We start from the raw sequence: 20,293 nt of genomic DNA on the forward strand, positions 1-20,293 counted from the left end.
GACATCATGTTTGGTAGAGGGTTAAAGAAAAAGAGAGAAACTTCTCAATGAAATAGATTGACACAATAGTTACAAGAATGGACTCAAACATACCAACATCCTGTGAGAATGGCACAGGACTAGGCAACCTCTGGGCAAACGTTTCCTTCTGTTGAACATGGGGTCTCTAGGAGTTAGAGCTGACTCCAAGGCAACTAACAACAACAAAGAGATTAAATGCACATAAAATGCTTACTATGTGCAGAGTTCTGGGCCAAATTCGTTTTACATGTATTATTTCATTTCATCTTCACAAAAACCAATTTACCTAAGTCCTTGCTGTTAACAATGCCGCAGAACTAGACTCCTCTCAGACCCCAAAGCTCATGCTCTTATATGCTAGATCATCTGGCCTTGAGAACAAAGATCATTTATTTTATAATCAGAAAATCCATGAGGCTATTTAAAAAAAATTCTGCTCAATACTCTTCTTTCCCGGGTCTCTTTGTATTCTCATAGCAATTTCTATCTCTTACAGCATTTAAGTCAATCTGATTAGAGTTTAATTGGTCGGCTCCATTTCTGAATCAACTTGATGACAACATTCATACACCCCCTCCTAGATCCTAGGTGGCACAAATGGTTTGCAGTGGACTAGTAACCTAAAGGTGGGTGGTTAGAACTCACCCAGGGTAACCAAGGAAGATTATAGCCAAAAAACGTTACAGCAAGAGTTCTACTCTCTCACACATGCGGTCCGCTGTGAATAGGAATCGACTTTACAGACAACTAACCACCACCTAGAAGACGAGTTCATTTTTTATTTTTCTGAGCTCCTAGTGAGGTGTTTCTACGCAGTAGGCATTCATTACAAGTTAAACTGAAATGTGCCCTTAAAATGTCTCGGATGATGTTGAAGATTAGTGCTCACACAGTATTAAGAATTCTCAAGAAATGTACACTCTGGTCAACACAAAGTCTCTCCATTTTCCTCCTACACAGTGGTTTCCCTGTTTGCACTTTATCCTCTTCCCTCTCCAGTCCTCTATGCCCACTTGGGCCAGCAGCCTTAAGGACCCTAAGTCACCCCTCGCGGGGCCCCCAAGTGAAGCAAAGCCGGCTCCCCGGGGGCCTGGGGCGAGTCTTGAAGTGGGCGGGGCCGGGAATGGCGGGCGGTGGCACCTCTCTGCGCCCGACACCACCCTGTCGCGGGAGGTCGCCATCTCACGTTCTGGCAGAAGTTTGTGGTTGAGGAGGAGCACGGTCTCGGGCAGCAGCCGCCCGTACTCAAGATGGCGGCGCTGGGAGGGCGTAACTAGGGAGTAGGAGGCACGGAGGTAGGATCATGGCGGCGGCAGAGGACCGGAGATGCGAGGAGTGGGAAGAGGAAGAAGTAAGTGCTACGCCGAAAGCCTAGCTGGCGGTCGCGGTGATGGCTCTGCAGGGTGTGTTTAAGGCGGGAAGGCCAGAGGCGGTTGGCGGGAGGGAGGCCCCTGGGAGCGCAGAGCCTGCGGGGTGGGGATGGGGGTGGGGTGGGGTAGGTGGTCGGGCCTCAACCTTATTTGCCAAACAGTACTTAGAATTTTTACTTAGAATTGGGATGCAAAGAAATTACCTGAGGAAGCGGTACTCGCTACCTCTTCTGAAAAGCAGGACCTTGTTTTCACAACAGTTTCATAATTTTAAAGGGGATTTTTGGCTTCTGCTGTTGCCTGTTCCTGCACACCGCGTGCTAGTATGCAAACCCCTCTTTCTTTCACCAGGAGCAGTTGGTTTTGGTGGAACTGTCAGGAATTATTGATTCAGACTTTCTCTCAAAATGTGAAAATAAATGCAAGATTTTGGTGAGTCTCCTGGATTGGGATTGTTGTAGATTTTCTTATACTTAAAACAGAAACGAATAATTGGAATACCTATTCCCCGAAGATTAATGTATTTACTCCATGTTACAAAGCAGTGTACATCACAGAAGTACAGAGGGACTGCGGGAACAGATAGGAGAATGCTTAATTCGGCTTGAGTGTTTGAATTTGTGGCTGGAGAGAAAAGATTTGGAGGAGGTAACATTTTGATATGTAATAATTTGAAAAAAAAAAATACTGTTTTAGAAAATCAGGGGAAGAGACCCACAAAGTGAAGGGAGGAAAATCAGTTATGCATGCACAGGTTAAACTGTGGACAAGGACGGGAAGATACCTAAGACTTCAAAAGCCTCTCACTCTGCTGTTGACTTGCTGTAGCGTCCTAAGTTACCATCTGTTTTATCACTTTAAAATTTTCAGCTACTCTTGACAAACTTTTGAAGAGGATGTTGATTGAAATAGATCTTGCTACTTGAGTATGAATTAAGCAGTCTCCAGTAGCTGCTGTGATCAGAAGAGTTTTGGCTTATCTTGTACTTGCTGGGACAAGAAGCTCTGTAGGTTCCTCAGTTTTGGAAATCAGTCTTGGGAGCAAGGGTACATGTTGATGGCCAATTTTCTAAAGATGATTTTATGATCCTATATTGTGTTGTAGGGAATTGACACTGAGAGGCCTATTATGCAAGTGGACAACTATGTCTTTGCTGGGGAGTATGAAGGTAGGCTGGTGTCATAGATAACTTTTTTTTTAATATGCCTTTCAGAGAATGCAGCTTTGTTATTTCTGAACAAGTTGCCTTCAAATTTCTCTGCAGATACTCTTGGGACCTGTGTTATATTTGAAGAAGATGTGGAGGAACATGGTAAGTGACTGCTATGCTAACTCAACTTTTTTACTATGAAATATTTACAGTTAATATTAAACATCTCACGTACCCATTGTCTGGCTGTATAAAATTGTACTATTTTCCCAGCCGTTCACTCAGATTATACTTCTAAAACATTCTAGATACATTTGGAGCCCCTTGTATACCTCTCTGCAAACTTATTTCCTATTTTCTGTTTTCAGAGGTAATCACTCCAGAATTTGGTATCTTTCCTGTGTAAAAAAAATAATTTTATATTACATATGTATACATCCACAAAACATAATAGCATGGTTTTGTATGTTTCCAAACTTGATATACATTATAGCATATACTACTCATCATTCTGTATCGTTTTTCACTCAGATATGTTTTGAGATTTCTACATGTTGACATATATCTTATTTTCTCTGCTGCTAGTGTTCTGTTTTATTACTACATCATAATTTATTTATTCTCCAGTTAACAGACTTCTTGGTTGCTTCCATTTTCACCAATTATTAATAACTACTACTATTTACTGAGTGCCTTCCATCTGCTGGATGCTGTTCTAAATGCTACATGTATTAGCTCATTTAATCCTCACCATAACCTTATGAGTAGATATCCTTATTATTTTCATCTTATATGTAAAAAAACTGAAGCAAGTTTCTTAATTTTCTTTAGAAACTGAAGAGGTTAAATATTATGCCCAAGGTTATACAGGGAGTAAATGGCAGAATCAGGATTCAAACCGAGGTAGTCTTTCTCAGAACCCACATTCTTAATTACGCTTATTATAAAAATGCTTCCATAAATCAACAAAGTGAAAAGACAACCTATAGATTTTAGGAACCATATATCTGATAAGGGCCTAGTATTAAAATATATATAAAACTTCTGCAGCTTAACAATGAAAAGACAAACAACCCAATCAAAAAATGGGCAAAGGACTTGAGCAGACATTTCACCAAAGAGGACATACACATGGGCAACAAGCACATGAAAAGATGCTCAGCATTATTAGCCATTAGAGAGATGCAAATCAAAACCACCTCACACTCACTAGAATGGCTATGATAAAAAAAATCGGAAAAAACAGGTATTGGCAAAGATGTGAAGAAATTGGAATCCTCATCCATTGCTGGTGGGAATGTAAAATGGTGTAGCCACTGTGGAAAAAAATGGTTCCTTAAAAAGTTAAACGTAGAACTAACCATATGACCTAGCACTTCCAATCCTAGGTATATATACAGAAGTGAAGGCAGGAATGGAAACAGAAACCTGTACACTAGTGTTCATTGCAGTACTTTTCACAATAGCTAAAAGGTGGAAACAACTAAAATGTCCATCAACAGATGAATGGATAAGCAAAATGTGGCTTATACATACAATGGAGTATCATGCAGCTATAAAGAGAGGTTCTGATGCTTGAACCTTGAAAACATGCTGAATGAAATATGTCAGTCACAAAAGGACAAACACTCTATGATCTCTCTTATATAAAATAAACAAATATATGTTGTATGCCGTCGATTTTGACTCATACCAACCCTATAGGACAGAGTAGAACTCCCCTGTAGGGTTTCCCAGGCTATAATCTTTTTTTGTGTGTTTTAGGTGAAAGTTTATGGAGCAAATTAGTTTCTCATTAAACATAGGCTGTGATCTTTACAGAAGCAGATTGCCAGGTCTTTTCTCTGGAAGAGCATCTGGTGGGTTGAAACCACTCACCTAGTTAGCAGCAGAGCAATTAACCATCATGCTACCAGGGCTCCTAAAGTATAAAAAAAAAAGAAACCAAAAATTATAATAGTTACCAGAAATGGGAGGGAAGGAGGAAAGAAGAGTTTTTGTTTGGGGGTATTGAGTTCATGTTAATGATGGTGTAATGTTTTAGATGAGGATTGTGATAATAGTGGCACAACATGAAAAATGTAATCAGTGTCACTGAGTTGTTAGTGTGGAAGCTGTGTTGGTAGATGTTTTTGGTGTGTCTTCACCACAATAAAAAAGAGAAAAAATAATGCTGCCATGAATATTGTATGTGTCTCCTTGTGCATATGTGTAAAAATGTCTTTAAGGTATAATCTCAAAAACAGAATTGCTAGATTGATGAGTGTATCTTCAACTTTACTATTAGGTTGAACCATATGAAGTTACCCTTGTTAGGATATCAATAATTTCATATGGTTCAACAAAGTACCAACATGTTGCTTTCTAAAGTGTAGTTATCACTTTACACTCACAGCAGTGTATAGACGTTTTCAGTGCTTCACATCCTTGGCTGAGAGCCTCATTCTCCTTTCTACTTAAGTCCACAGTTTTCTGTAAGGTTGTAATCCCAGGCAGCAGGTTGGCAGCAGTTTTTTTCCTCAGCATTCTTTCAGGAGCGGGGATGTCCTCACCCCAGGCTCTGGCTTGAAATAGACTTGCTCTGATCCTTCGTTTTGAGTAGTAAAATTTTAGACTTCATTACCCTATACGGTCGAATTCCTACTTCAGGGCTGGTGCTTAGTAGGCCCATGGCTTTAATCTCATTCACAGTCTTTGTTTTTGAGTCTGGTCGTGCCTTCAGTTGTTACGTATTTTTCTGGCATTTTTCTGTGATTGGAACGGAAGGGATGAGTTAAACCTTAAATTAAAATATCTTGACAGGAAAAAGTTTAGTCTAATTCCCTAAACTGAGATTATCCCAGGCTTAACGTGATTATTTTATTTGATGGCATCAATCAGTATAATAATTGGGTCCATTTTACGTTCTAGTGGATGCAGAAGGCAATAATAAAACAGTGCTAAAATACAAATGCCATACAATGAAGAAGCTCAGCATGACAAGAACTCTTCTGACAGAAAAGAAGGAAGGAGAAGAAAACATAGGTTAGTTCACTTCATTCTCTGAAAATAGGTGATTCAGCATTGGCTTTGACAGTACATACTGCTGCCAGAACATTCCTTGTTCTTTATAGCAATAACTGTGTAATATGTTTATGGTAATATATTAAAACTCAGGATTCTCCATAAAAAGTACCAACCGTAGATTAAAATTCAGTTGAACTTTAATATAGCAGAGGGTAATGGGGACATGTGAGAAATCTCTATTTCCTTTGCATTAGAAACAACTATGAGGAATTTGCCAAAAAAACTTGCTATGATTTCCAACCCTTAGGAAATTCAGCAGTCCTTTTTAGAAAAACTTCCTCGTAAGTGGAGAAAATATGGAAGCAGCAGTCTTGGATTCCCAAGTGGATCCTCTTGGAACTTTTGGCAGGTGCAGCAACCTTCTTCAAAATGCTTACATTTGGAAGAAGCTGGCTTTATATGTGAGAGAGACTCCAAGACCACAGTTGGTAGTCCTGAGTCTAGTTCTTAATTTGCATCTAATTTAGTTTTCTGAAGTTGCTGGTCATCATAGACTAGAGACAAATTTTGAACCAGTTTTTCTTGCACCTGTGGCAGGCACGTCTGTGAAGCTGAATAAATAACTACTTAACGGTTTGAGGAGCCCTGGTGGTGCAGTGGTTAAGAGCTCAGCTGCTAACCAAAAGGTCGGCAGTTCAAATTCACCAGCTGCTCTTTGGAAACCCAATGAGGCAGTTCTACTCTGTCTTATAGGGTCACTATGAGTCAGAATTGACTTGATGGAAACAAGTTTGGTTTTAATTGTTTGAAAGCTCCTTGCTCGATGACATATTTGAGACTCTGGTAATTATAACTCTAGTGATAAGTGTTGATGACTTGATAGATTTATTTTAATCAAGGAATAAACATTTGAAGGTACATTAATCATACAGAACTTAGTTGTAGCAACTACAGACAACTAACAAACCTTTACTCTTATATATCCCAAAACCTCCACCCTTTTTAGGTACCCTGTAAAAATAAAAGGAAAGAGGAGGTACTTGAAATTCTAGAGTGAACTTGAAAGGCAAATGCATATCAGATAAATGTAGCTATCATTTGGACACTCTTATTAAAGAATGTTTTAGAATTTCTTTTTCTGGTAGTCTTTAATAAGCCTATAGATCTTTGGAAAGATAGGGTGTTTCCTTTAATCAAATAAGTTAGGAACCAGCTATTCAAGGTTGTGTTAGTCATCTATTGCTGCATAACCAATAACCCCTAAACTTAAAGGCTTAAAACAACAAAAGACATTATCTTACATAGTTTCTATGAGTCTGGAATTTGGGGGTGGCTTAGCTGGATGGTTCTGGCCCAGGGTCTCTCTTGAGTTTGCAGTCAGCATGTTAGCTGGGGCCTCAGTCATCTGAAGGCTTGACTAAGGCTGGAAGATCTGATTGTAAGATGGCTCACTCACATGGCCAGCAACTTTGTGTTGGCTGTTGGTAGGAGGCCTCATTTCCTGATCACATGCACCTCCCTACAGTACTGCTTCAGCATCCTCATGACATGGTAGCTGGCTTCTCTCAGAACTAGTGATCCATGAAAGCAATGTCTTAAGAACTAGCCTTAAAAGTTATACTCTGTTATCCTATTTAATGGGGGAGGGACTACACAGGAGCATAAATACTAGGAGTGAGAATCATTGGAGACCATCATGGAGGCTGGTTACCAAGCAAGGCAGTATACTGGAGGCAGAACAAAATAAAGACAAGAGATGGCCCTTGCATTCTAGGAATAATTACATTGAAACAGACATGGATGAATGTGACTCCACCCATTTCATTCATCTTACCTTTTTAAGTATCTGTTACGTGCCAAGTACTGTGTTAAATAGCAGTAAAGTATGGCTTCAAGATTTTGAGCCTGGGTAACTAGGAGAATGATGTTATTGCAGGAAAAAATATGGAAGTCAGCAGTTGAAACTGAATTGGAGGGAAAAGGATTAATCCATTTTTGATAGAGGAGACTCCAGGAATAACACATGAGAAGACATGGGATCAGCAGTGAGGAAGTTTCAACAAACAGCTACAGAGGAGTTAGTTTACAGTGGGGAGTAGGAGCAGATAGAGGAGTGAACAGGTGGCAGATAGGTTGCAGTATCTTAGATATATCTAATGGAATGTTGAAGATGAGAATAAACAGCTTGAACTTGCTATCAAAGTTAATGAGGATCCATTGCAAAAGTTTGGCTGAAAGGGTAATAAAAAATAAAAGAAAAACTGAGTAGCATTATTGGACCAATTCTAGGAGGTTCATTGAAAGGTTAGGCTTTGATAGAGAATACAGAAAGGAATAGATTTTTTCAAGTTTTTTTTTTTTTTTTTTTTTTTGAGAAGTGGATTATTTCACAAGTCGATGTTCTAACTCAAGGTGACATGAGAGTACTGACTTGGAAGACAATATAGTATCGTCCGCTGTATTATGAAAATTGAGTAGCCAGGGAAAATATTATAGGGAAGTGACAAAGTTTTCTTTAAGGCGTGAGATGGTGGTGAGAGCTCAAATGGTTTCTCAGAATGAGATAACTGAACTCTGGAAAAACTTGGAATAGTAACTGAAGTTGACTACCTTCAGTGATTTTTGATGAAGCCTACCCTATAGGCATCCCAAGGTCTCCATGGACGATGGAAATTACATGATTATTTTATCAGTAGTTACAGGCACCCTGCTCCTTAGTTTATGCTGGGGTTTTGACATATGTATATATAGGATAAAAATTTAAAGAAAAATATACTTAAGTAACTAAAATTCCTTTTTTTAATGTGTCTTTCTTGGTGGGTTCTCCTCCCACCCCCCAAATTAGGTGGCGTGGAGTGGCTGCAAATCAAGGATAATGATTCTTCCAATAGACCCAACATGATCTGCAGCTTTCTTCATGAAAATGAAGATGAAGAAGTTGTAGCTCAGGCCCCAGATAAACCTCTCGAGTTGAAGGAGCAAGAAATTCAAATGAAAGATAATTCAGACCTGAGTTATGAACAGGGGAAACCACTGCACTTGGAAATAGAAGATTCTGGTCCTCTTATTGAGATCCCTTCTTTTGATACAGAAGGTTTTGATTTTATGGAAACTCAAGATGCTGACTTAGAAGCCACTCCTAGATGAAATGTTTCTCATAATAATCTAATCATGAACTTTTTAGTTTTTACATCAAATTGGCTCTGTAGCTTCCAGTTGTTCATCTGTTATTTTTCTTACCTCACACATTTCCAATTTTATAGCATAACTTAATGTAGCAGAGTCATTCCAAGACCAGACATCAATTGAATTCAAAAACCAAAACAAAAACCAGTTTAAATGATCATAGAGACTCTTCTCTGATAAGTCCTTTAAATTGGAGGTCTTGCTAAGGTAAGTGTGTTAGTTTTCAAGTACAGGTGTCACAAATTACCATAAACTTGTGGTGTTAGCTGCCATTGAGTTAACCCAGACTTGTGGCCCCATGCACATAGGGACTGGAACTGACGCTTGGGAGGCCAGAGTAAAGACTCCTCCAGCTGAAAACAAGCCTGCTGGTGCTATGCTGCCATGCTGTGTTTCTTGCTCTGTATCCTGCAAGGTTAAGTGAGCCTGGTGTCAGATTTAGCTGGACAAAGGTTCTGTGATTTTGAATGGCACTCCAAACCTGTGACTACTGCTGCTGTTCAGGCAGAGATAGTTTTGCAACTGCCTACCTCTGGCCTTCTACTTGAGAGAGAAATAAACTTCCCTCTTGTTTAAGTCACTCAGTTACAATTAAACTTAATCTGAATCGATACATTATGCATTTTAGAAAACTTGAAAAATTTAGAAAAGTGTAAAGAGGTAGAGTGGGAGATTCTTGAGATTTGTCATCTTGCAGAAGAAACTGCTCTAGACTATAATATAGTTCTACCTGTGTTGGAGAGGAAAATAAAGTCTTAAATTCTTAAGAGAACATGGTATGTTTTAGCTCTCTACCTGTTAATAAATGTTTGGAATTCAGTAAAATAAAAGTCTTACTTTTCAAATATGTAGTATTTTGTGAGACTAAAACTTCATATATAAATTTCTCTGCCATTGATCAACTACCTTACTAACTTACAGTAATTACTTACAAACTAATCTTAGAACCACAATTTATTTAGCTGTCAAATAAATATTACTTTTGACACTGAAGGCAATGGGTTGCTTTTGCTTGCAAATATTATTATTCTACCTAAAAGGATGATATTGTTAAGGTGCATCATGAAGAATTATTCCTTATGGTCATTAAAGAAATGTTTGAAAATCTGCCCATTTGTTCATTATGTACTGCATAGCTGGTCATAACAAATTTCCTGACCGATATAGTCAGCTTAGTAGAAACTATTGATGATATCATGTACTTTTCTACTCATATTAAAAAAAAAAAGTTGCCATCGAGTCAATTCCAACCCATAACAGCCCTATAGGACAGAGTAGAACTGCTCCATAGGGTTTCCAAGGAGCGGCTGGTGGATTCAAACTGCACACCTTGGTTAGCAGCTGTATTACTTAACCACTGTGCCACCAGGGCTCCCATCTCTACTCATATAGCAGCAGCTTATTTTTAGAATCTACTGTTTTCATTTCCCTTGTTCCAAAGCTTACGTGAAACTGATTAGGCTTCCTGATGTGTCAGGATTGTACAGTCTTATCCTCCAGAAATGTCTTCATTGATTCTGAAAATGGATTTGCCGTCTCTCTTCTATGACTTCCACTGTTTTTTCCTTGTGGAATAGGCAAATTCTGTTTATAAAGTTGCCTATAAATATATTTTATATTATTAATAAAATACAGAGTGATTATACTCTTTTGTTAATGACAACTTACAGTTTCTAAATATTTTACAATTTTATCTGGGTTTAATATAATCATACTTGAGTATCATTAATGAAAATGTCAGGGTACCAGAGGTCCTAGTTTCCTCAGATCCAAAGTAAGATTTCTTTCACCATCATGTCTTAACAATACTTTCTACTCATACTCCATGCTTCCATTTGCTATTAATTTCCTATTGCTGCTGTAACAAATTACCACAAATTTAGTGACTTAAAACAATATAATAAATGTTGGAGAGGTTGTGGAGAGACCGTAACACTTATATACTGTTGGTGGGAATGTAAAATGGTATAACCACTTTGGAAATCGATTTGGCATTGCCTTAAAAAGCTAGAAATAGAAGTACCATACAATGCAGCAATCCCACTCCTTGGAATATATCCTAGAGAAATAAGAGCTATTAGACGAATAGATATATGCACACCCACGTTCATTACAGCACTGTTCACAATAGCAAAAAGATGGAAATAACCTAGGTCCCCATCAATGGATGAATGAATAAACAAATTATGGTACATTTACACAATGAAATACTATGCAATGACACAGAACATTGATGAATCTGGAAGGCATTCTGTTGAGTGAAATTAGTTGCAAAAGGACAAGTAATCGTAGGAGACCACTATTACGAGAACTAAAGATTTAAACACAGAAGAAAACATTCTTTGATGGTTACAAGGGTAGGGAGGGAAAGAGGAATTCACTAACTAGATAGTAGATTAAGAATTAGATGAAGGGAAGGACAACACACAATACAAAGGAAGTCAGCACAACTGAACTTAACCAAAAGCTAAGAAGCTTCCTGAACACAACCAAACACTTCAAAGGACAAACAGTAGCAGGGGCAGGGGGATCTAGAGACCATGGTTTCAGGGGATATTTAGGTAAACTGGCATAATAAAGTTTATTAAGAAAATGTTTTGCATCTCACCTTGGTGAGTGGCATCTGGGGTCTTAAAAGCTTGTGAGTGGCCATCTAAGATGCATCACTTGGTCCCAATCCACCTGGAGCAAAGGAGAATGAAGAATACCAAAGACACAAGGAAAATATTAGCCCAAGAGACAGAAAGGGCCACATAAACCAGACTCCATCAGCCTGAGACCAGAAGAACTAGATGGTGCCCGGGTACCACCAATGACTGCCTGATAGGGAATACGAGAGTCCCTGATGGAGCAGGAGAAAAGTGGGGTGCAGAATTCAAATTCGAGTAAAAAGACCGGACTTAATGGTCTGCGACTGGAGGAACCCCAGAAGACATGGCCCTCAGACTCTCTGCTAACCCAGACCTAAAACCATTCCCAAAGCCACTCTTCAGACAAAGATTAGACTGGACTATAAGACATAAAATGATACTCGTCAAGAATGTGCTTCTTAGTTCAAGTAGATACTCGAGACTAAATGGGCAGCTCCTGTCTGGAGGCAGAAAGGGAGAGGAGCTGGTTGAATGGACATGGGAAATCTGGAGTGGATGGGGGAGTGTGCTGATACATAGGGAGACCAACTAGGTCACATAACAATGTGTATATAAATTTTTTTATGAGAAGCTAACTTGAGCTGTAAACATTCACCTAAAGCACAGAAAGAAAAAAAAAAAAAAACAAATTACAGCTTGGGGGTCAGAATTTCTAAACTAGCCTTACAGGGCTAAGATCAACATGTCAGATTCCTTCTGGATACTTCAGGGGAGAATCCATTTTCTTGCCTTTTCCAGCTTCTACAGGCCATCTACATTCCTTGGTCCTCTTATCTTCAAAGTCAGCAGTGTAGCATCTTCAAATGCTGCTCTTTCTGCTTCCCCTACCGCACCTCCTTTTCTGACTTACATTCCTGACTTCTTGTACGAACCCTTGTGATTACGTTAGGCTCACTCAGAAAATTCAGGATAGTCTTCCCATCTCAAGATCCTTAACCCAATCACATCTGCACACTCCATTTTGCCATGTAAGGCAACATTCACAGGTTCTAGGGATTAGGAGACAGATATTGTTCCATTTACCATATGGACACTATTCATTCTGATGCTTAAATTGTCCAGGGAAACAAATGAGGTGAGCCCTATGATTACTCCAGGCTACACTGCAGGGAAGGGGAACCCAGGTGGTGCCCAGCAGTCTCTGAGTTGAGATGGAACTGGGAGTCCACAGAGACCAAGGGGACTGGAGTTCTCAGAGTAGAGTATCAGAAGGAGAGAGTTGCACAAAGAGAAAGCTCCACAGATCGGCAGAGTACTGATCAGCACGTGTGTGTCAGAAAACCATCAGAGGCAGGGAAAAGAGCCACCTGAACAATTCCCGGAGTTCAGTTTGCCGACAGAGTGGGATAACTTCATAATTCATGGGGGATGGAGTAGAGTACTCACAAAGGTTTTGCCTCAGTAGTGGTGCAATATTAGCCTAAATATGGCTCTTGTCCCACCTAACAAAGCTTAAAAGCAACACTTGAAAGGATCAAACTTTTCAAGTAACTGCATCCCAATACAATACTCAAGAATATTTTAAAAAATACCCAGCACCCAACATGATAATATTCACAATGTCTGATAATTCAATAAAAAATTATCAGGCATGAACAGAAACAGGAACACACAACCTGTAATGAGGAAAAAAAGTCAGTCATTAGAAACCGACCCAGCTCGGTAAACTCCTCAAGGGTGAGGGTAATCTTTGCATTGTTAGCTGCTGTCAAGCTGGTCCCCATGCCCAACAGAACCACTGCCTGGTCCTGTGCCATCCCTATGATCACTTGCAGACTGTACCGTTAGGATCCATAGGGTTTTCACTGGCTGATTTTTGAAATCAGATTGCCAGGTCCTTCTTCTTAGTCCTAGTCTGGAAACTCCACTGAAACCTGTTCCACATCATAGTAACACAAAAGCCTCCAGTGACAGACAGGTGGTGGCTGTGCATGAGGTGCATTGGCCAGAAACTGAACCCAGGTCTCCTGCATGGAAGGCGAGACTTCCACCACTGAACTACCAGTACCCCCATTTATTACCACATGAAAAACCAGTTGCTGTTGAGTAGATCCTGACCCATGGCAAACCCATGTGTCACAGAACTGTGTTCCGCAGAGTTTTCAATGGCTGATTTTTTGGAAGTAGATCACCAAGCTTTTTTAAGAGGTACCTCTGGGTGGACTTGAACCTCTAACCTTTTGGTTAGCAGCCCACACGTTAACCATTTGGACCACCCAAGCATTCCTATTACCACATTACATCTTGTTGTTAGGTATTATTTGCTGTCAAGTCGGTTCCAACTCAGGGCAACCTTATGTATGACAGAATGAAATGTTGCCTGGTCCTGTGCCATACACATGCTTAATATATATTTGTTAAACTTATACGAATATAGGCTCTCTTTCAAGTATTTTTATTATTAAGGAAATAAGATAGGCCAAAAGTTAGAGAAGTATCAGGAAGAAGGCCAAGGTAAATAAATATATATGAATCCATAATAACTTGCGAGTGGTAGGAGTGCTGTTGATGGTGATGTGGTTAGGAAGAGTAATTGAATAAGCCTAGCCTGCCAATAACGCCAGAAAACCTGCTAAAGCTGGAACCTGTGTAAGGTGGAAACCTGTCAGAGAAGGAAAACTCAAATATTTTCCATTGAGAGCAATAGAAAAGTGGTAAGATTGCACCCTGTCAAAGGTGGAAAACTTGCAAGACCCAGAAAAACAAGGCAGTTTCGTTGATTTCTGGCTCTCATAGGTTTCACTATAGTTTCTTTCAAGATTCCTTTTCTAGGTGCTTCTGGGGGTGAATCGGAAAAGTAACTACTGCCAGAAAGGTGACCTGGCTTTTATTTATCTATTTTTTTCCATGAAGATCGGAGAAAATGACAGTGATTATATTTTAAGATCTCATATTACACTGTAATATTTTAGCTATTTTAAACACACCTTCTCTCTTCTATTAGTGTGTGAATTCTCTAAGAGGCAAAACTCATGTCTTCCTCACACTTGAGTTCCTCATGGCATCTAGCATAATGTCTTTTGCATAGTCAAAAACCGAAAAACCAAACACGTTGCCACTGAGTCAATTCCAACACATAGCAACCCTATAGGACAGAGCAGAACTGCTCTATAGGGTTTCCAAGGTGTGGCTAGTGGATCTGAACTGCCAATCTTTTCGTTAGCAGCTGAACTCTTCACCACTGTGCTACCAGGGTTCCTTTTGCATAGTAACCAATGAAAAACCAAACCCATTGCCACTGAGTCAATTCCTACTCATGGCAAATCTATAGGATAGAGTAGGCTGCCCCATACAGTTTCCAAGGAGCGAATGGTGGATTTGAACTGCTGACCTTCTGGTTAGCAGCCATAGCTCTTAACCACTGCGCCATCAGGGTTTCCTTTTGCATATTAGGTAGTATTGAATATTTATTAACTGAATAAACATGAAAGAATAAAAACTTGTCTGAAACTGAAAGTGAAAATCAGCTTAGAATGAAAAAAAAAAGCAGTCCCATGGTTAGTTCATCAGGGTGGGAGTACAGATACAAAACCAGATGCAAATTTAACAGAGAACATTGCTTCTCCCAAGGTCATGCAACAGCTGTAAAATATAAGGACCCTCTCCTTGACTGATTACTTTCTTGTTTTTTATATCAATTATGCCACTCAGCCCACTTTGCCATACCCATCTATTCCTGGGACACCCAACTGCTAAATTGCTCTTGCTTCATGACAACATCCAAACCCTAGTTAATCCTCACTTCTCCTAATACCACCTCAAAAACAGCAACCAATCCAGAACCGTCAATATGTTACTTACACGGCCAAAAGAACTCTGCTACATGATTAAGGATCTTGAGATAAGGAGATTATCCTGGTTTATTCAGGTGGGCCCAGGAGTTAGAAAAAGGAGTTGTAACAATGGAAGCAGAGATTCTAGTGATGCACTTTGAAGATGGAGAAAGGGACCATGAGCCAAGAAATGAAGTCAGTTTCTAGAAGCTGGAAACCCCGGCGGCGTAATGGTTAAGAGCTACGGCTGCTAACCAAAGGGTTGGCAGGCATTCGAATCCACCAGGCGCCCCTTGGAAACTCTACGGGGCAGTTCTGCTCTGTTCTATAGGGTCGCTATGAGTCAGAATCTACTCGACAGCACTGGGTTTGGTTTTTTTGTTGTTGTTTGTTTTGTTTTCTAGAAGCTGGAAATGCCAAGGAATCAAATTCTCCCCTGGAGCCTCAAGAGGAATACAGCTCTACTGACATCTTGATTTCAGACCTGTGGTAGAATTTCATAATTCTGACCTCTAGAATGTAAAATAATAGATGTGTTTTTTTTTAAGCCACCAACCAAAACCAAACCGGTTGTCGTGCAGTTGATTCCAACTCACATCGACCCTGTAAGACAGAGTAAAACTGCACCATAGGGTTTTCAAGGAGTGGCTGGTGGACTGGAACCGCTGACCTTTTGGTTAGCAGCCAAGCTCTTAACCACCACCAGGGCTCCTTTTAAAAGATGAATTTCATGGCATGTGAATTACATCTCTAAAAATTGGGAAAAAAATCATGATCAGCAGTATTATTCTCCGAGCACCTTTTGCGTCAGGTGCTGTGGTAGTCATAAACTACGCCCTCACTGATCTCACAGTTTAGTCAATAGTGTGCATGCCTCATTAATTTTTTTATTGTGATAAATATGTAAGTAACATAACATCTGCCATTTCAACAATATCTACATATACAGTTCAACGGTATCACATTGTTTTTAAGCATCCTGGGAAATTTTCTAAAGAATAACACCTGATCCCTGAATATTTGACCCCGAGTATATACGCAGTGAGAACCAACGTTACTTAAAGTGTTACTTCGCACCTGTAACTCGCAGGAAAGAACCATGACACAAACTCATTACAAAAGGAACAACAAGATTCGATCCAAAATGACCACGATCGTCTCCAAGAATCAACCGTGCGGCGGGCCGAGGAAGTGGCGTCACGCGAATTTCCGGTTCCTCCTGTTCCGGGGCACAGACCTACCGGAGTACTGGCGCGTCGCACGTGCGTTTACTGGCTCGGGTTGCGGTAGCGATGGATGCTTTGGACCGAGTGGTGTAAGTGCGTCGGGGTCGCCGTCCCGGAAACGTTGGGGACAGGGGCTTCTGTAGCGGGAAAGAGTGATATTGCCTCTGCTCGCTTTCCTGTTGGCACCGCTTTCCTTTCTCACGGGCGTAGCCAGTGCTGTCTGGGTGGGGCTGTTCAGTCCTCCAAATCAGGTCTCGGTCTGCTCCGGCGGCCGGGAGACTGAGAGCGCCGAAGTCCACAAGTGGGAGCCGCGGGATGCAGGTGGGACGGAGACGTTTGTCGCTGCCTTCCTTGGAGATTAAAAACGCCTGGCTTCCGTAGAAGTGTGAGAATGGTACAGCGAGAGGTTAAGAGCACAGACCTCGGAACCTGACAGATCTAGGTGACAATGCGGACGCGTCCATTTAAAGGCTTGTAACTTTTTGCCACTTAATCTTCTTCAGTCTCAGTTTACTGTGTAAAATAGAGATTATAATAGTCATATTTAATAGAACTTTGAGGATTAGTTGCAAGAATGTTTGTAGACTTTTCTACAGCACGTAGAACATACCGCTTTTTCTTTTCCTCCCGTTCTTTTACACTTTCTGAGTTATATTTGAGTGATATTGTTTTAGATTCATTCAGAAACTATTTATTGATCTCGTAGACATTCCTGCTATTTGCTATGGTTTTTTTTTTGCGACTTACCTGACGTAACATGTAATCAAAACAAGAGTTTTTCTTTTTAGTCATTCAGAGATTTCTGCCTACTTGTTATATAGTTGTCTAGATACTTTGACTACAGAGATGAATAAGGCTAGGTTACAGTCTAATTGGGCAACAAAAGCTATTGCCTTGGTTATTGGTTAATGAGAAGTGAGAAACGACCTGAGATATAGAGTATATAACACTGTTATTGCCATATAGACACACTAAATGTTTCTTGTGTTTTTTCAACCAGTAAACGAGTACAAGTTTTATATGCGCTTTGTCTGGAGGAGACTTAAAAAAAATCTGCATAGGAAACTAAATTGTACGTGTGCTGTTTTTCTTTTCTTTCCTGGACTGTTCATAATACTAGAAGACGGAGAGTCACAGTTATTTAAGGAGGAGTTCTTTCTCGATGGCAGTGGGCTTTGGGTTTCTTTCAGTAGATGGCAAAAACTGTTGGAAAAGTGTAGTTAGCAGAAGTAACAGCACCGTTCCTGAACAGAAATGTGTAAAAACATGCTGCTTCTACAGCTACATCTTACAATCAGAATAATAGATTTATTTTCTCTTTGTGTTTTACTGAGTGATTAGAAATCTGGGATTTGAGGATTTGTCTGCTTACTAATGTGGACGTTACCACTCTGCCTCAATTGTCTGATGTGTAAAATGAAGATAATAATTGTACCTGTCTCATTGGGTTGTGGTGAGAACTAAGCCTTAAAACAGTGTATCTTTAAAAGTGTCAACCATTATTATTCCCCTTTGGTGGCAGTAATGTTTACTTTCTCAGAAGTAATGATGGAGTGGGACAGTATGTACCTCCTGGCAGGCATTGTGGTCTAACACCTGGAAGAAAGAGAAGAAATAATTAGCCTACTATGTGGCTTTGAATTAATAAGCTGTGTTCAGTAAATGCCTACAGGTTCATCAGCAGTTTATGTGCAGGGTATAGTTTGACTGTTTTAAGATCGAAGAATAACAACAGTATACATTTGAGTCCTTTTTTTTTTTTTTAAATATGAAAAAGGTGAAAAGGCAGTAACATACCTGGGTTCTTAAAAGCTTACAAGCAGCCATTCAGGGTACAGCAATTAGTCTCTAATCGCCTGGAGCAACAGAGGAAGAAGGAGAGTTAGGAATAGGAGGAGGAAGTGGAATGGTGGCCAGTTGCCTCAGTAAACAACTGTGTCCTTTGCCATGAGACCAGAAGACCTGGATGGTGCCCAGCTACTATTACTGAACATCTTGATCAAAGATTCTAAGGAAGAATCCTGATCAATTGGGGGAAAATGCAGAACAAAATTTCAAATTCTCATGGAATTTAGGCTTTCTGGAGCGATGGAGGCTGGATGAATCCCTGAGATGATTTAAACTTTAAACCAAAAATATCCCGTGTGGTCTTCTTAAAATCAAACAATAGTTTAGCTTAAATACTAAAGAAAGTCTTCTTGAGCATTGTACTCTTTTAAGATGTGTCTATATAGGATCAGATTGACAGTGGCAACTCAAAAGATTAGATAGAAAGCTTAGGGGGCAGTGAGTTTGTTAGTAGGGGACAAACAGCTCAGAAAAGGAGGGTGAGAATGCACATCTCGAAGAACGTGATCAATGTCATGGAATTGTACATGTAGAAATTGTTGAATTGGTGTATGTTATGTTGTGTATGTCCCCAACAACAACAAAAATAAAATTATTTTAAAAAGCAGTAATAAAAAAACTGGAAATATCAAAAGTTTTTTTTTTTAATCAAAAGTTAGTAAAACTAACACTTAACAGTAATAATTGAGTATCTTTTACTAGTATCACTAAAAATGAGATTTTATTTAATGGTGGAATCCTAATTGATAAGCTATGTAACGTCTCATTTGCTTTTTTAAGAATTTGCACATCAGTCAAGTCCCAGTTTTGAAATATGAAGAAAATGTTTTAAGCTGTTCTTTATTCTGATTTTCTAAACAGAAAGCCCAAAACAAAAAGGGCCAAGAGATTCCTTGAAAAGAGAGAACCGAAACTCAGTGAAAACATTAAAAATGCCATGCTGATTAAAGGGGGAAATGCGAATGCAACAGTGACACAAGTACTTAAAGATGTGGTACGTATATATATGTATTTTTTAAATGGTATTGAAATCATTTTAGGAAATTTTCAACATACTGGTTTCAGCTGTTGGTGAAATACATGTGTAGGTTTGCCTTGTCTTAAGAACTGCTAGCCTTAGAGAAGAGCTGAAACCAAAACCCATTACCATCGAGTCAATTCCAACTCATAGCAACCCTGTAGGACACAGTAAATCTTTACGGAAGCAGACTGCCACATCTTCTCCCCCAGAACGGCTGGTGGGTTCGAACCGCCGACCTTTCAGTTAGAAGGCGAGCACTTAACCATTGTACCGAGGGCTCCTTAGAGAAGAGCTAAAGTTGGAGATTATTTGCCTTGCCAAGGCACTGACTAATGGTTTTCCTCAAAGCAACTACTTCCTTTACTTAAAATTAGCAAATTTAAACTGATTTGAATTATTAGAATTTGGCTTACGTTTTAGAAACATAATTTATAAAATGAAATAACTGTACATTATTGTATAGTTATTCGCTCTATTACTGTATATTTATTCAACAGTGCTAGTTATTGTGCTCGGTATAGGAGATTAATAGTTACCTAAGATAGTTCCGTCAGTGAGCCTAGTGAGGGAGACTGACAAGTAAACAGTTGTAGCCTTGTGAATTAAGTACCATTCTGAGGCATGCACAGGGTGGGATGAGAGGCAGAGTTAGGGCCTTCAGGTGGACTTCTGAGAGATGACATTCAACTTTCGTTTTGAAGAAAGAGTTGGAGTTAAGCAGAATAGGAAGGGCAGGACTTCCAAGTGTGAGGAAGAAAAGTGTGTAAAAGAGTATGCGAAGGAACATGATGCATTTGGGGAACTTCAGATAATTGGGAATGGCTAAAGGAGTGTGGCCTAGATAAGGCTAGAAGATGATAGTAGCATGGAGTTTGAACTTTGTTCTGAAAGCTCTGTGCAACCATTGAAAGATTTTAAGTGAAAAATGTGATTAATCTTTTTAATTGACTGGATTAGAGATCGGATGAGACCCAGTGTAGGAAACTAGTTGAGCCATTGCTGTCAGGTGAAGAGCATCTGGAGCCTGGTGGTTGCAGTGA

The 20,293-nt window shown here is 39.7% G+C and overlaps 2 protein-coding genes and 1 long non-coding RNA gene across 14 annotated transcripts in view; 2 read left to right on the forward strand and 1 right to left on the reverse strand.

The window, feature by feature from the left end:
- Positions 1-1,201: 1,201 nt before the first annotated feature.
- Positions 1,202-9,842, forward strand: GTF3C6 (general transcription factor IIIC subunit 6). 7 transcript variants are annotated; one of them, XM_064289829.1, is made up of 7 exons: positions 1,214-1,424; positions 1,743-1,823; positions 1,934-2,039; positions 2,497-2,560; positions 2,657-2,704; positions 5,453-5,566; positions 8,394-9,727. In XM_064289829.1, exons 1-7 carry the CDS (start codon positions 1,348-1,350, stop codon positions 8,693-8,695), a joined length of 792 nt encoding a protein of 263 aa, XP_064145899.1. In that variant the 5' UTR covers positions 1,214-1,347; the 3' UTR covers positions 8,696-9,727. The 7 variants fall into 7 exon arrangements, with proteins under 7 accessions (XP_064145914.1, XP_064145921.1, XP_064145899.1 ...); XM_064289834.1 differs by having other exon boundaries at positions 1,937-2,039; XM_064289844.1 differs by lacking the exon at positions 5,453-5,566 and having other exon boundaries at positions 1,202-1,424; positions 8,394-9,842.
- On the reverse strand, positions 2,554-16,346 carry LOC135232228 (uncharacterized). 2 transcript variants are annotated; one of them, XR_010322660.1, is made up of 6 exons: positions 16,236-16,346; positions 11,343-11,416; positions 10,181-10,334; positions 4,936-5,290; positions 4,421-4,463; positions 2,554-2,940 (listed from the first exon to the last, which is right to left on the reverse strand). It is a non-coding gene; the product is annotated as an uncharacterized LOC135232228 (long non-coding RNA). The 2 variants fall into 2 exon arrangements; XR_010322661.1 differs by lacking the exon at positions 10,181-10,334.
- Positions 16,347-16,348: 2 nt separating this feature from the next.
- The window catches only part of RPF2 (ribosome production factor 2 homolog), a 43,919-nt gene continuing 39,974 nt past the window's right edge, over positions 16,349-20,293 (forward strand). For 2 of the 5 annotated variants that reach the window (XM_003404291.4, XM_023542784.2), the window contains exons 1-2: positions 16,349-16,473; positions 19,094-19,226. In XM_003404291.4, the coding sequence (XP_003404339.1) occupies positions 16,451-16,473; positions 19,094-19,226 (156 nt within the window). In that variant the 5' untranslated portion in view covers positions 16,349-16,450. Of the gene's footprint in view, positions 16,478-16,714; positions 16,855-19,093; positions 19,227-20,293 lie in introns of those variants that run through there. The other 3 variants (XM_010599184.3, XM_010599219.3, XM_023542750.2) reach the window with 3 other exon arrangements.

The sequence above is a fragment of the Loxodonta africana genome, chromosome 1 (genome assembly GCF_030014295.1).
Source record: "Loxodonta africana isolate mLoxAfr1 chromosome 1, mLoxAfr1.hap2, whole genome shotgun sequence".
Taxonomy (NCBI): Eukaryota; Metazoa; Chordata; class Mammalia; order Proboscidea; family Elephantidae; genus Loxodonta; species Loxodonta africana.

What these genes read in the sequence shown, in the direction of transcription:
- GTF3C6 (XM_064289829.1), top strand. Translation starts at nt 1,348, where the DNA reads ATGCGAGGAGTGGGAAGAGGAAGAAGTAAGTGCTACGCCGAAAGCCTA. An exon ending in CGCGGTGATGGCTCTGCAGG is followed by an intron (nt 1,425 to 1,742) that starts GTGTGTTTAAGG and finishes TTCTTTCACCAG; the next exon opens with GAGCAGTTGGTTTTGGTGGA. An exon ending in GGAAGGAGAAGAAAACATAG is followed by an intron (nt 5,567 to 8,393) that starts GTTAGTTCACTT and finishes CCCCCAAATTAG; the next exon opens with GTGGCGTGGAGTGGCTGCAA.